This window comes from Oryx dammah, unplaced genomic scaffold (assembly GCF_014754425.2).
Source record: "Oryx dammah isolate SB20612 unplaced genomic scaffold, SCBI_Odam_1.1 HiC_scaffold_24, whole genome shotgun sequence".
Taxonomy (NCBI): domain Eukaryota; kingdom Metazoa; phylum Chordata; class Mammalia; order Artiodactyla; family Bovidae; genus Oryx; species Oryx dammah.
The window spans coordinates 16,376,429-16,392,905 of record NW_024070208.1 but is presented as its reverse complement, the minus strand read 5'-3'; the positions used below and the strand labels follow the sequence as shown (position 1 = coordinate 16,392,905).

Below are 16,477 nucleotides of genomic sequence, written 5' to 3'. Positions count from 1 at the left end.
TCCTTTTTAAGAATGCCCTTCCCCACCCTCTCCTCCTACTTTAATCCATTTACTATAAAGGTTTCTGGTCTGTTCCACCTCCTAGTGATCTCTCCCTTCACTGAATTCTTAAAGTTCGTATAGTTTGTAGTCCTTTGGGAGACATTATAGTGTTCTGCTTTGGACTGTTAACGTAACTTTTAATACCCATATCTTTTGTCTCTGAAATTTGACTCTAAGCTTTTCTTTTTAATAAATAAATTTTATTTTTAAATAATAAAATAAATAAAATAAATTTATTTATGTGGCTACACTGGGTCTTAGTTGCAGAACACAGGATCTTCAATCTTAGTTGGGGCATGCAGGGTCTTTTTAGTTGAGGCATGCAGTATCTAGTTCCCTGACCGGGGATTGAACCCTGGCCCTCTCCATTGGGAGCATGGCGTCTTAGCCCCTGAACCACCAGGAGAGTCCCCCAACTATAAGCTTTTCAAAGGCAGGGATATCTTTTTCTTTTCTAAGCCACGCTGCTCTCCTACCATCTCTCATAGCTTCTAGTTCACTATTAGTTTCATACTTTTCAAATAATGATTTAGGGGTTTGTTTTGTCTAAATTTCAGTAAAGTGCTTTTTCTTTAAATAATGTACACACACACACATACACACGCCAAAGTTGTGGAAATACATATTTAAAGAACAACCATAAGAAAAGATAGTTGCTTAAAAATTGTTAGGAAAGATGTCACTGATTTCTTTTATTAAAAAAAAGGAATAATCACATTCAAGTTTATTATTCTTTGATTTTGTTGTTGTTCCCTTGGATTTTTTCCCCCAACTTCTTTAAATAAGATGGAAGTGGCCAAAGAACTTTTATTTTTAATAACCTCATGGAGGTTTAGTAGTCAAAGTCACTCAGTCATGTCCGACTCTTGTGACCCCATGGACTGCAGCCTGCAAGGTTCCTCTGTCCATGGGATTCTCCAGGCAAGAATACTGGAGTGGGTTGCCATTTCCTTCCCCAAAGCTGATCAGCTTAAGTCAGGTTTCAGTCCCTCATGGAGGTTAAACCAATGCAAAGTGGATAAAATCAGTTTTTCATAAATAATAATTGTTTATTTTGAATGTCTGGTCAATATATTAGATACTTAAGTGTCAGACATTTCTAAAGTGCAGATACTGTAATGATTACAGGAGTTAATAAAACATTTCATCCTATGGTTAGTTGAAGGTATAGAGTTTGACCAGATATCAAATAGAAATTTAGACATTATATACACTCAGATTGTGTATGGATAATCTTTTACACGGTGGGGGCAAGTCTCATGACTGAGAAAGAGAAGAACTCATGGAGAATTTGCTTTGGCTATCCACCCAGAATTTCCTAATGAAAGGAACCAGAATAATTTTTCAGCTTTCTGGTGAATGAATGAAGGAGGATCCTTATTTCTTGCTTTACTATATTAGTAAGACTTCAAGGAGGATTAACCTTTTCCACAGATAGTTTAAATCTAGTTACAATTGCATGACCAATTTTATATTTGAACACTGAGCAGCGTACATATTGGTGCTGTCTTATCTGCCTATGGCATCACTAGAATTTAAATTCCATGTCATTAGGCTCTTTTATTTAGAAGCCTGCTTTCTTTCATTGTTTCTCTTTCAGTAAGATGATCAATCTGTCAGTGCCGGACACAATTGATGAGAGGACAATCAACAAAAAGAAGCTCACCCCTTTCACCATTCAGGTACATCTTCCCTGTCTTACCTTGATTAATGTAGCATTGTGCTTAGAAGGCATGGGTCATCACTGCCAAGCCGGGCTTTTTCAGATGCTCAAACATTATTCCTCCAACCCAGGCTGTGGGCTGGTGATCTGTCATGACCAGTGGGCACAGGGGAAAACATTTTTACTTCGTCTTTTATTAATAGAGTGGGGCTAGGGGGAGTTGGTGGGTGTTAGTCGTTGGGGGTAGACTTTGTTTGTTTTGGCCACTTATGAATAAAATTCACACTGGCTCAAGTTTTAACTCAGACTTCCCCTGGCAATTTATCTTTGAGCGGATGCCAGATACACAGCATTTTATCTGAAAAGATTAGCCTTTCTAAGAAGTGAGGGGGTGAGCACGGGAAGTGCTCCGGCAGCCTCCACAGTGGTGAAGGGCGCAGCCACCAGTGTGATAAATATAACTTATTTTTATGCCTTCGATCTGTTGATTAACTGGAACAGTGACTGGTAGTAAGTAAGCTGCGTTTCTGTGCTGTGTTCCAGCGTTTTAACATTATTGTAATCTCGCTCGGAAGCCACGTCTCACTTCTTAAATCATGAACAATAAATTATGTCCTGTTTGGATTTAAGCAACCCTGTGTTCCTAAAAAATGGAAGCCGTGATCAAAGCGAGAACTGTGATTAAATGTTTATGAAGGCACTTAACGTCATATTTAATCTTGCTGTTAAATTTTAGTCTTTGCCATAACTGGACCCCGTATTTTTTTTTACTTGTCCTCTGAGATCTGTGTGTGTTTGCGCAGTTGCTCAGTTGTGCCCGGATCTTTGTGACCCCGTGGACTGTAGCCCACCAGGCTCCTCTGTCCATGGGATTTCCCAGGCAAGAATACCAGAGTGGGTTGCCATTTCCTGCTCCAGGTGATCTTCTCGACCCAGGGATCGAACCCGCATCTGCTGTGTCTCCTGCGCTGGCAGGCAGATTCTTTACCACGGAGCCACCTGGCAAGCCCTTTCTTCTGATAGTTCTCTTCCAAATTCCCTGGTGACCTGTGTTTTGTTTTGTTTTTGATTTATCATAAAAACAAGTTCTATAGATCTTTGATTCTGGTAAGTCCTGCTTTGCAGACCCAGAATAGCAGTACCGTTGAGCCTTGAACAACAGGAGGGTTAGGGTGTCAACCCTTTGCTCCATCTGAAATCTGAGTGTAATTTACAGTCAGTGCTTCCTGTACTGGCTTCTTCCATAACCATGGCTCTTCATCTGTGGATTCGACCAGCCAAGCCTCATGTCGTACTATAGTACTCACTCTATTTATGCATTGCAGAAGGAAATGTATACTCCAGTATTCTTGCCTGAAGAATTCCGTGGGTGGAGGAGCCTGGTGGGCCCTAGACCATGGGGTCACAAAGAGTCGGACACGACTGAGTGACTAACACACTATTTATACATAGTGGGTCCATACACTTGTGGGTTTGAGCAGCTCAAACCCATGGCTTTCAAGGTCAGCTATATAAAAACCCCGATTGAAAACTTCATTGACCCTATTCCAACTGTATATGTGTTACCTTACACAGATTGTTATTAGTTTATAAGAACATATAATCTGTATGTATGTGGGTAGGCATATGGGTGTTTGTATATATGTTGTGTGTACTCAAGGACCCTAGATATTATGGATACTCAATAAATTATCCTAGTAAAAACCACCATGTCTTTTCCAGGAAGTTGATTTGTATCTTTTTCATTCCTTCAATATCCAGTCTGCAAGTCAAAAAGCTTTATTGGTGTTCTCTTTTATGACCTCGATTTACATCAACAGCTGGGTTATTGACAATAACCAGTGACAAGACAGTGACTGTCCTCAAAGGCGCCCCTTTACTGCTGACTGATGGAGATGCTGAGTGTGGCGGCTCCATCACAGAGCAATGTGAAAAAATAGGCCTCGTGGGTTTCACCCTGAGCAGGGTGAGCTGCCTGAGCCTAGTATCTAGGTGGCTAGACTTTCTCTTCCAGATATTCCCGCCTTTTTCCGATATTTAAGCCTAGTGAAGACAATGCCTCTAGACCTGTAAACTTTCCAGAAGCAAAACACTGTTGCTTTGCCAATCAGTAATGATCATTTGGCATCTGCAAAGTCAAAAAAAAACAACTTGCATTATTTTTTCTCCTTCAGGAAAATTTGAACCTGGCTCTGAACTCTGCCTCAGCCATCGGGTGCCACGTGGTTAATATCGGCGCGGAGGACTTAAAGGAGGGGAAGCCTTACTTGGTCCTGGGACTGTTGTGGCAGGTCATCAAGATTGGGTTATTTGCCGACATCGAGCTCAGCAGAAATGAAGGTACGAGCAAAGCCTCAAATGTGAATAATGGCCTGACTTTTTGTTAATGCTGATGTTGAGGGTTGTACAAGGAAGATGTCATGAGTTGTCAAGCTCAGAATCTTCAGTTTTTAAAACTATAGTTATATCCAGTCCATTTTACTATAACACATTCTGTCCACACTGCCCAGACTTTTTAAAACAACAGAGCAAATGCCTTTTAAAGACCACAGACTCATAAGGAGGCTTGCTTAGAACCTGTAGTTCTGTCTAGCTGTCTGGGCCTCCAACCTCAAGAGCTTTTCTGAGTTCACTTTGCCTTTAGATGCTTTGCAACAAATTAGGCTATTTTAAACTTGGATGTTACAAAGCGATTCGCATTCATGTACTGCAGTGATAGTACCAGATTAGGAGAAATGCAATCTCTTTTTACCAAGATTATAGGAAATTATAGTTAGGGGTTCAGAGTTCTCAACTAAGTATTGGAGCTGTCCGTCTTACTCCATCTGCTGTCAGCATCGTCAGTGTTTCAACAGCTCAGCCTGTCCCTTGGACAGTAGTAGTAGACCTTGACAAATATCAATACTAAGCACTGTTACCTTTCATTCTTCCTGTATAGATCGTAGTAATATGAAATCTGTAGCCAGATTCTGGCCTTTAGTTATATATACATTTTATTAACATGTCCAAATCAAAATACCCAGTGAAGACTTCTGGGGTACCATTTGAAAACCAGTGTATTATATTAAACAGAATATAAAGAATAAAAAAGCAAATAGGGAAACGTAGAACACATTAGAAAGAATATTGATTTGCAAATAATGACCTCAGCTAAATTTAGACCTTCTTGCTGAGCAGAAGTGATTTAATTCATCCGGGAAACACAGAGGAAAGAGTTAATTGCACTTTTTGACTTGCTGTCATTATGCAGGTAAGCATTTGAAATATAAAACGCCTATGGAAATAAACAAGAGGACATTGTCGTTATCACAAAATTGGTCTCTTAAAAGTAAAAATGTCCTATCATGAAATGTGTTCTAACAGACCCAGCAGAGTATTCCGAGTCGACAGGCTTGGTTATTCCCACAGCTCTGCCCCTGTATTCTTAGGCAGAGAGCTGACATTCATTGGTGTCATGCCTTCTCCACCCATAGAGGTTTCCCTGGTGGCTCAGATCATAAAGAATCTGCCTGCAATTCTGCAGGAGACCCAGGCTCGACCCATGGGTCAGGAAGACCATCTGGAGAAGGGAATGACTACCCATTCCAGTCTTCTTGCCTGGAGTAGTCCATGGACAGTCCGGATGTCGCCGAGTCAGACACGACTGAGCAATTCACAGTTTCGCTTTCTTCTCCACCCCCAAAATGGGGATAATAAATAGGCTCGTAATACCTTATACCTCTTTTTAGGGAATAATACCAAGATGTTTATTCCATGGGCAAGGCTATACATCCCTTTATCCCAGAGAGATAGCTTGGAACCTTTGCCTTCCCAGCAGGGCTCAGTTTAAGTTTGTCACTAACCCCCCACCCCTGATCCCCTGCATTGATTTAATTTGTCACTGACCCCCCCCCTCAAGTATCCCCTGCATTCATTTTCCTCCGGTCTCTGTGTGTCTTCAGCGCTGGCTGCTCTTCTGAGAGAAGGGGAGAGCCTGGAAGACCTGATGAGACTCTCTCCCGAGGAGCTCCTGCTGAGATGGGCCAACTACCACCTGGAAAATGCAGGCTGCAACAAAATCAACAACTTCAGCAGCGACATCAAGGTAGGAGGACTGGGGTTGGAATGCGACGAAATCCACAGCAGTGGAGGGAATAGGCGTTAATGGAGACAGATAAAGATACGGGCTTCGTCTCTTCAGAAGTTCCAGGGCTGGTTGGAGTGGCCGGTGCTGCTTTGGAGCCCGGGCCGTTCTCAGGCCCGTGTGCAGCCCCAGCTCTGGGCCACATGCAGCTGTGTCCGAGGCCCTAGTCACTGCATGGCATCAAACATGATGGGTGTTCCCTAGAGTTTCAACATCCCAATACAGTGGGATGAGGGTGAAACAGACAAAGGGCAAGAGATAAGACTGATTTTCAGGTGAAGAGAGTCACCATAGGATTCTAATGTCTTTCTGATTTTGTCAACGGGAGCATCAGATGGGGATTCCTTTCCAAAGAAAATCAAACCAGGATTACTTTTCTAATTACACTAATCATAGCAAAGACTGCACGCCAGGTACTGTTCTAACTGCCTTATGCATGTATCAACTCTGCTAATCCTCACAACACGTCTTTGAGATAAGGGTTATTCTTTCCTCATTTTGCAGGTAAGGAAACCAAGGTAAAGAGAATATAAGGAACTTGTTCAAGTTCACAGAATTGGAGAATGGGGCCTGGGCTCCAGTTGCGCAGTTGAGCTCCATGGTCCTTGACTACCATACACAGTGCTCCTCTAAAAACAATTTGTAAACTTCTTGAAAGCTTTGCATTTGTAGAAACCAGAGTGATACTGTAAAGATAATGATTCTGGAAACCATCTGCAATGAGAATTAACCCCAGAAAATGTAGAAGACAGAATTAGTCCTACAACAGGGATCCAAAGGTTGAAAAGCTAAGGAAACATGCTTCGTGGTTTGCAAGTTTGTGAAAATTCCATGTCAGGGTGAAAGGACCAGCTTGTTGGCATTGATGACAGATAAATCCAGATAGAAAGAGCTTAAGGAGCAGGAAGGATTGTCAGTCCCCAGTAGGAAATGGTATGAGATGCTGGTGTGCAATGTGAGGAAAATAATTCAGTCTTCCACTTTCTCAAAAGTTAAAGACATTTTCTCCAAAGAGGAAGAGTCAGAGGAAAGGTCACATGACTCACTGAGAGTCAACTCCAGCTTTTAATTCTTGAGTGACAGTTTCCCTTTTTCTCTGGCTTTTAGAATTCAAGGTCTGCCAGGCACAGTACCAGTTAGAGCAAAGCTTCTAGATGGAAAGTCCCCCATTCCTTAGGACATCAGCTGCTAATGCTGTTTGTTTTTTCTAACTATACAGTTTCATTGGTTATGCACATTCTTCTGGCACGAGCAGCCAACCTAGAATTTAACAGCGGTTGGACAGCATTATCTCCCTCTGCACTCAACAGTTAGACTTGGCCATGATTTCAGCCACACTTTTCAGACAAAATTAGGATGCTTAGTCTGAGCCATAAATGTACCTGATTTCCTGTGACTGAAAGGCTGTGTTCTTTAGGACATGAGATGGGAGCTGGCAGGCTGAGCACAGGTACAGGGGTTGTGGCTGTTCCCCGGGAGCAGCTACATCATCACCGAGGTCAGTGCTGAGACGTATAAGTCAACATCTGGCAACTTTAGGGGATGCCTTTAAATCACACCAAGTCAGCAAAGGAGGGGAAAACACCCAACACAGAGTGAGTGAAACAGGTTTCTTAGAGTCCCATGAAGTGAGATGACTCTTAGCAAAGCTAAACAGATGTGACATGTGACATGCAGATTTTATTCATGCCTAACATCTGCCTGGAGGGCTTCCCTGGTGGCTCAGATGGTAAAGAACCCGCCTGCCAATGCGGGAGACCTGGGTTCACTCCCTGGGTCAGGAAGATCCCCTGGAGAAGGAAACGGCAACCCACTCCAATATTCTTGCCTGGAGAATCCCAAGGACAGAGGAGCCTGGTGGGCTACAGTCCATGGGGCTGCGAGGGTAGGACACGACTTAGGAACTAAACAACAAAACAGCTGCGTGGAACTCTCTCTGACTTTGAAAGAGCTATAGCAGAAAGTAAGAGAAGGGGAGGGTAGGAAGAAGAGATGCGAGTGTGGTTCCCAGATGCAGCATCTGTGCTTGGCAGTCTCTTCTCATCTTTCTAAGGTCACAAGGGTGAGCGTACTTCTGGTTTCCTCATGCTCTAGGCAGTTTTAAAAAGCAAACAGAGAGATGTCTTTCAGTGATTTAAGTAACAAATTACCTGAAAATTTGTATGCTTTCATTGAATGAGATACTTTGGCTGTGATTCGGAAAATTTCTTGTCAATAAACCTATTTCCAGAATCTAAGAAAACATGAGAATTCAATATCTATATTCTCTTTGAGATAACTAAATTTAATCACTTTTTCTAGCTTCTTGATCAATATTAAGTGCACTTATTTCTCCTTTGGCATAAAGACTGCTTGTGAATGCTTCAATTATTTGTCTTTGAAATCTTTTTCTCTTGCTGATTGTCCATTTAAATGTATTTTTAAACTCTGCTTTAAACTTCTGCTTCCTTTTTCTGTCACTTTTTTTTTAAATTAAACCTTAGCTGACTGACTTCTACAGCAATATAAAGGTATATATATTTTCCTGTATATAATTTAATACATGTAAATAAATTATTTTCTCCCCTGAAGGCAGCAGAATAGTATTTGCTTCTTTGGGTTGCCTTTTATATATGTCCTGTATTTTTAACTGTTATACTTCTTTTAATAAAATAAAATAAAAAGAAAGGCAAATAAATATAATATGTAAAGGACAAGTGGAAAATTAAAATTAGTGAATGTTCCCAGCTTTGTTAATTAATTTGCATTCTTGAATGATAGTTGGATAAGAAATGAAATATGTTTGCTTTGGGGAAATTATTGTTGTGCTAAGTGTATAATTAGCTATGCCATCTTGAAATTGTAATTTCCTCATTTCTCACAGGACTCGAAAGCTTATTACCACCTGCTTGAACAGGTGGCTCCAAAAGGAGATGAAGAAGGTATTCCTGCTGTTGTTATTGACATGTCAGGACTGAGGGTAAGTCCACACCCCAAGCTGTGTGTTGATGCCATTATTCCCCTGCATTACCGGTTCCATTGCCCTGCAGGATGCTGGCTCCAGAGGTCCATGAGCTGACATCTCTGCTTAGAGCCCTGTTAAATTTTTAAAAACTGTTAACAGTTTGGGGTAGTAATTGTGGAAAATTGAATCTGGAAATAAACATTAAGCAAGAGGACTGGAGTCCATGCATTGCCACAAAAGATCCTGAATCACAGTGTAGGTCCTACATACCACAACCAGGACCTAACTTGGCCAAAAAATAAAGAAATATCTTTTTAAAAGAAATTTGAAAGAAAAAAACTCATTCCTGAATGAGAAGTAAACCATCTGAAATATATAATCTATAGTATTAACTAGTAAAGCATCATTTTAAGAGATAATTCCAGTTTTAGTAAGTTCTAGTTGTCTGAAAATTAGTGCTTTCATAGACTTTTAAGAGCATTAAAAGGCAGTGAACTGTATTTCAACAAAACTTAAGTCTTCTATTAAGAGTCTGCTTATAAATGACTAGAAATTCTCTAGTCCTATTTAAATAGACTTTTAATATGTTAAGGAGTGATGTTCAATCTGAAGTCTGCAAGGCCAAACTGGTATTATATATTCATCAGTGACACTCTGTAGGTTAAATTTTATCTTGTCAGAGTTGCAGGTACACCAGCTGAATGTGGGTAAAGAAGTTAAACTAATCAGAAGCTCTTGTTTGCAGATGTAAATATTTTTAATGGACTAAAAATAACTGTAATTTATTATTTAATAAATGAACTTTTTGTGAAGTCTACAAGAAAATTGCCTGGAGAAGGGAATGGCTACCCACTCCAGTATTCTTGCCTGGAGAATCCCATGGACAGAGGAGCCTGATGGGCTACAGTGGGGTTTCAAAGAGTCGAACACGACTGAGTGACTAATACGACTACTGCTGCTGCTATGCCACAAGATAATAAAAAGAAAGCCTAATGGTTGAAAATAATTAAGATCAACTTAAATGATAAAATTGTAGAATCTATTGCATCTCTTTAAAAAGGAGACAACCATTCATCTGAAATGGTCCTGCTCTGTATAAAGATAGGAGGACTCGATTAATTAAGTAGATATTCCTCTTACTTGAAACTCTGATTTGTGTGTGTGTATATGTGTTAATCACTCAGTCATGTCTGAATCATTGTGACCCATGAACTGTAGCCCACCAGGCTCCTCTATCCATGGGAGGACACTGGAGTATGTAGCCAGTCCCTTCTCCATCGTCTTCCCGACCCAGGGATAGAACCTGGGTCTCCCACACTGCAGGCAGATTATTTACTGTCTGAGCCACCAGGGAAGCCCCCTTCTGATTTGGGTCCAGGCAAATAGGAGGAATGCTTTGCTGTTATTAGGTGTCTACCTGAGATTGAACACGGAGGGTTTCAGTAAGATGCCCGTCTGCTTTTCATGTTGCCCCTGTCTGCTTTGTGCCCGGAGAAGCTCTGGCCCAGCCTTGAGATGGGTGTCCTCTTCCATTGCAGGAGAAGGACGACATCCAGAGGGCAGAATGCATGTTGCAGCAGGCGGAGAGGCTGGGCTGCCGCCAGTTCGTCACGGCCACAGATGTTGTCCGAGGGAACCCCAAGCTGAACTTGGCTTTTATTGCCAACCTCTTTAACAAATACCCTGCCCTGCACAAGCCTGAGAACCAGGACATCGACTGGGGGGCTCTTGAAGGTAACTGGAAACCAGTTGTGTAAATGTTCTGAGAAGCAGTCACAGTTCTAATTCAAGAGTAATTCAGAATCACCTCCTAAGCAAACATAAGCCCCTCACGTGGGAGATTTGCAAACAGGTCATCAATTCTCTGGTACCTAACAAAGAGAATAAATAGATTAATCAAGTCAATTACAGCCAAGGAGGAATAATCAACTACCATTCTATCGCATCCATTATACATGGGCTTCATCCATTATCAGAATTAAATGTTTTAGGGAAGACAGTGCATTTAATTATCGGATGAAATAAATCCTGAGTTCCAAAGCCTAATTTATGTACATAATGGACTGAGTGTTAATTCCTAGAGGCAAGAAATTGCAGCCACTTGTCATCTAAAAATGATATTTAACTTATGCTAAGAGATGCTTACTGAGGTTTTTGTTTTGTCTCTAGTTTGGGTAATGGGGGTCATGGAATAATATTTTGAGGCAAAATCCATGACAGTTATATTTAGGGGGTTAATGCCCTAAACCTAGACAAAAGTCACATAGCTTTTAGTCAGGTTCTAATAGGTGAAGTTGCCAGAGATGTTTTTCTCTTTTTTCCCCTTGTGAATGAGTCCCAATATTGAGATAGAAAAATCAATACAAAAATAATAATAAGTGAATATCCCCAAAGAAAGGAAATCTACATTTTAAAGAATTGGTTAATCCTTTTGTACAATACTTTACTCCAGCTGGAAATGCCAAGTCAATCCATGGTCCATCACTCTGCATTTGTATGACTTTGATGTATGGTGGTCAGGGGCCCATGCATTCTGTTGACTACCAAGTTTGTATGCCAAGCCCTCTCATCACCCATTTCCAGCTGCTTCTAGATCATCTACATTTGGGTCCATCACTGTCGCTTGAAATTCAGCGTATTGATCAGAATTGATCAATATGAAAAGCAGAATTGATCATTTCCCCCCTCCTGCATTGCCTGTCTACCCACCCCCCAACCTCCCATCCCATCCACTCTCCTTTAGAAATTCTCCGTTTCCATGAATCATACCACATTTTTCTCTCTTCAGTCACCAAAATCCTGGGTTCCACTTTGGTATCTTCCTCTCCTTCACTCCTAAATCTCTTGAATCAGCAAATACTAAAAATTCTTCCCATAGAATGACTTTTAGATTGTTATGTTTCCTTTCTGCTCTTCTGGACTCTTACTAAATCATACACCAACTGTTTCAATAGGTCTTAGGGGCCTAGCCCTCCATCCATCAAGCACTTGAATGCGCCCATGTGCTGGTTTCAAACACTCTCCCCTCTGTGTGTTTAATTTAAATGCATATTGCCTTTCAGTAATTCTGCACACTGCTGCCAAACACATCATAGTACTGCTTTCATTATAACTCTGCCTTGCTCGAGAATTTATTATGGTAATTTAAAAAGAACCCATAATGACTGTCGTTGTCTAATATATCAACCAAAATCTACTATCTGACATCCAGAGATCCCCGATTCTGGTTCCAGCCACTAAACAGCCTTATCAGTGTGGACTGTACTACACAGATATCTGAAAAGTCAGTTTCTAACAGACCTTGTCTGTCGTTCCCTTTGTGTTCATATTTACATAATCTCCTACCCCGCCCTCCTTACTTGTCCCCCCAAATCCTCTCCTATTTCCTCTTTACCATCTAGATTTTACTAGCCCTCTAAGGTAGAGCTCAAATTGCACTGCCTCCAAATGTAGCCTGTACAATTCTCTCCTTTATCTCAACTCAAATATAAATATCCACCTCATATGATAGCCTTCTAGCTTGCATGATCCCTCTTTGATTCTCAAACCACATATCCTTCCAGAAAGAATTTAAGCCTTTGAGGGACAACCCTGAACAGTTTACCCGCATGGGCTCTTGTACGCTGTTGATACTAATAGATGCTGTTCTCATTGAATTGAATTGGAAAAACAGTTAATGCAGAATAGCAACCCTCATTCAAATCCGATAGGGTTTTTATATTTTTTAATTCTACTTTCAGTGTTTGTGACAGCTGCTTTAGTTAAACTTTGATCGTAAAAAAGCATATTTTCTTGGTGCCTGAAAGATAACTAGTCTTCATTCATTTAGGTGAGACGAGAGAAGAGCGGACATTTAGGAACTGGATGAACTCCTTGGGTGTAAACCCGCGAGTCAATCATTTGTACAGGTAAGAATATTGAGGGCCTCTTCCTGAATATGAGGTACCAAGACCTGTGAAGATGCCCAAGATTTCAGATATCACCCTGGTGTGCAGTTCTCTTCGAAAAATGTGCGCACCTCAGTGAGAAGTGGGGAAGCACCGAATTGAGCAGCAGGTGTTGAAAAACTCACTTCCATACACCAACCTTGCTATGTATTTAGTACAGTAAGTCCCCTACATATGCATGAGTTCTGTTAGGAGAGTGTGTTCATAAGTCCATTTTGTTCAAAAGTCCAACAAAGTTAGCCTAGGTAACCAACTAACGCAATCGGCTATATAGTTCTGTACTGTAATAGGTTTATAATACTTTCCACACAAATATAAAATATAATAAATATATAAAATATTTATAAATATATAAAATATTTATAAATATATAAAATATAAAAATACAATACTTTCCACACAAAAATAAAGAAAAACATTTTTAATTTTATAGCACTTTGGAAAGTATTGTGGTACAGTACAACAGCTGGCACACAGGGGCTGGCATCAAGTGGACAGGCAAGAAATAAAGATACTGTACTCTATACGTGCATCCTACGAGCATGTTCAGTTGCTCAGTTGTGTCGAACTCTTTGTGACCCCATGGACTGTAACCTGCCAGGCTCCTCTGTCCATGGAATTTCGCAGGCAAGAATACTGGAGTGGGTTGCCATTTCTTTCTCCAGAGGATCTTCCCAACGCAGGGATCAAACCCACGTCTCCCGCATTGGCAGGTGGATTCTTTTCCGCCGAGCCACCAGGGAAAGTGAAGTGAAATCGCTCAGTCGTGTCCGACTCTTTGTGACCCCATAGACTGTAGCCTACCAGGCTCCTCTGTCCATGGGATTTTCCAGGCAATAGTACTGGAGTGGATTGCCATTTCCTTCTCCAGGGGATCTTCCCAACCCAGGGCTCGAACCTGGGTCTCCCGCATTCTAGACAGAATGCTTTACCATCTGAGCCACTGGGGAAACCTGTACAGTAAAGTACGCAGAAGCATAGCCACTTGTAGAGGGTGCAGGCACATGCCAATGTATGCCAGACATGTGCCCTCACATACGTAATTGGACATGCAAACATACATTCGCGTGTTTGAAAGTTTGCAACTTGAAGGTTCATATGTTGGGGACTTACTGTACAAAAATCATAATCCAGCAGCAAAAGAACAAATCGACTCTATGACAGATCTACCCAAGATCTGCTCACAAGCAGGCCAAACAGTAAATGTTCGGTTTGTAGGCGTGTCTCCAATGCCATTTGTTGGAGCTGTTTATTTTTCTGGAGAATCTGTGTTTCTGTTGAAGAGGCATTAGTGGTCATACCTGGAGGACACTTCTAGGACGCTCCCTCCCTTTTGCTGAGTCAGAGTTTCTTCCCCTCTAAAGATGAAGTGACTGATCCCAATGTGGCCAAGTTCCTGGGAATGTTACTTGAACTAATATGTAAAGAATTGCCGGGCCCACTCCAGGCCCTTCATAAATGTTGGGTATCTGAGAATTCTTTTGTGTTTGTTTTCATTCAGTGACTTATCAGATGCCCTGGTCATCTTCCAGCTCTATGAAAAGATTAAAGTCCCTGTTGATTGGAACAGAGTAAACAAACCACCATACCCCAAACTGGGGGGTAACATGAAGAAGGTAAATGGTGACTCTTGTGAGGGTCTGGTTGTCAGGTGAAGTCATAAGCCCACAAGAGCACCGTCTGAATACTTTTATCAGGAAGCCAAGGTCAGATAAGAAATACTTACCCAGGGATTAACTTAAGAGTACAGCAATCAGAAACCTGAGTGGTTTTTGTTAAAGGGAGTTCATTATTTCAGTTGATTGCTTATTTATAATTCCGTGTTAGATGTCTTTAAGCATCATGATGTAAAAATTCTAATTAAGATAATTAGAGCAAGCAGAGCGGTGGGGTGCCTTTCCCTCCAGCAAGATCCTCATTCTAATTTTCTAAAGGATCGAAACCTGTGCTAACAGTTTGACATGTACAAATAGTATGTCTAGTGAGAACACATTGTTTTGTAAAAGCAGCACAACCAGGGGGGTGGCACGAACATTTCCCACCATTTATCGTCCCTGTGACCCAGTAATCCATGAATCGTAGCCACGGGAACACCCATCCCACAAATGTCGGTCCACTGTGTGCTTACAGGATCTGGATTTTCCAGGTCAGTCTCTACAAATTCAACTATTTTAGGGATATTTTAGACAGGTTATTTAGTATGGTTTTCTAGTTATGTCATGGGATAGAGCCTTGAAAATGGTCATCATAACAACTCATTTTGGCTTTACACCTGGTACACTATGAATATTTTTTGTTCTTTTGATGAGAGTGAGGGGCACTGTTTAAGAAAAGGTGGAAATAAATAAATAAGACTTCCCTGCTGGCCCAGTGGTTAAGACTCCAAGCTCCCATTGCAGGGGGTCTGGGGTTTCAAGCCTGGTTGGGAAACCAGATCCTGCATGCCGCAACTGAGACCCAGTGCAGCCAAATTAATTTTTTTTTAAAGATGGAAAATTATTTGACTAATTTAGAATCCTAGAATTCCAGAACTAGAGACTTGAGAGATTATTCAGTCTGACCTTATTATTTCATTTTGTGTCTGTTTTTATTATCTTACTTCCTGTGGTATTTATCATCAAAGATGATGACGTTAGATTGTTTCCTTTCCTGCTCATTGACAGCTTGAGAATTGTAACTATGCAGTGGAACTGGGGAAGAATCAGGCAAAGTTCTCCCTGGTTGGCATTGGTGGACAAGATCTCAATGAAGGAAACCGCACCCTAACGTTGGCCTTGGTCTGGCAGTTAATGAGAAGGTAATACAGCTCAGGGAAATGGCATTTTGTTGATCATATTCTTTATTTTTAAAATTATATTTATTTTTAATTAATTGATTATTGCTTTACAATATTGGTTTGATTGAATGTATTTTTTAATCTAGAAAAGTACTAGCAAATTTCAGGAATGTGATTTAATCCAGTAAAACTATATTTTAAGATAAGCTGAAACCCAAAGGAATGTTGGGGGGGGCTGGGCGTGTCTTGTTTTTTTGTTTGTTTGTTTTTTCTTTTGTTTCTATCAATTTTGTTTCAGGTACTTTGAAATTCTGTTGTCAAGTTCATCAGTATTTTAGGTTGTTATGTTTTCTTAATGAATCACCCTTTTTCATGTGGCGTGACCCTCTATGCCTGATAATACTCCTTTTCTCTAAAAGCTATTTTTCCAGATAGTGATACAGCTTCTTGATTAGTTTTAGCATGATACGTTTTTCTCCCATCCTCTAACTTTTAACTGATTGATGTAAATACAGTCACTTATCCTTTAAAGGGACTTTCAAAATAAGGGGAGAAATATGCTATATTTACCTACATATGTGTCATTTTGGGTGCTTTTCTTTTCATGGTATAGATCCAGATTTCTATCTGATACCATTTGCCTTCTACCTGAAATATTTCTAGAGGTACAGATCTGTTGGCAAGGAATTATTTCAGCTTCTATATGTCTGATACAGTCTTTATTTCATTTTTGCAAGATATTTTATCTGAGTGTAGAATTCTAGGTTGATAGTTTTCTCTTTCATTATTCTGAAGATAGTGTTCACTGTCTTCTAGCTTGCATTGTTTCAGTGATAAATCTATTGTATTTCTTATCTTTGTTCCTCAGTGCTAAGTCGCTCCAGTTGTGTCTGACTATTTTCGACCCTGTGGGCCATGGCCTGCCAGGCTCCTCTGGCCACGGAGGTCTCCAGGCAAGAATACTGGAGTGGGTTGCCATTAA

General features: G+C 40.7%; 1 protein-coding gene across 3 annotated transcripts in view; it reads left to right on the top strand.

The window, feature by feature from the left end:
* The window catches only part of LCP1 (lymphocyte cytosolic protein 1), a 99,802-nt gene that overhangs the window by 69,767 nt on the left and 13,558 nt on the right, over positions 1 to 16,477 (top strand). For all 3 annotated transcript variants that reach the window (XM_040267236.1, XM_040267235.1, XM_040267234.1), the window contains exons 6-13: positions 1,643 to 1,724; positions 3,880 to 4,045; positions 5,647 to 5,789; positions 8,692 to 8,787; positions 10,311 to 10,506; positions 12,602 to 12,680; positions 14,221 to 14,335; positions 15,383 to 15,516. In XM_040267236.1, coding sequence (XP_040123170.1) covers positions 1,643 to 1,724; positions 3,880 to 4,045; positions 5,647 to 5,789; positions 8,692 to 8,787; positions 10,311 to 10,506; positions 12,602 to 12,680; positions 14,221 to 14,335; positions 15,383 to 15,516 — 1,011 coding nt within the window. The remainder of the gene's footprint in view (positions 1 to 1,642; positions 1,725 to 3,879; positions 4,046 to 5,646; positions 5,790 to 8,691; positions 8,788 to 10,310; positions 10,507 to 12,601; positions 12,681 to 14,220; positions 14,336 to 15,382; positions 15,517 to 16,477) is intronic.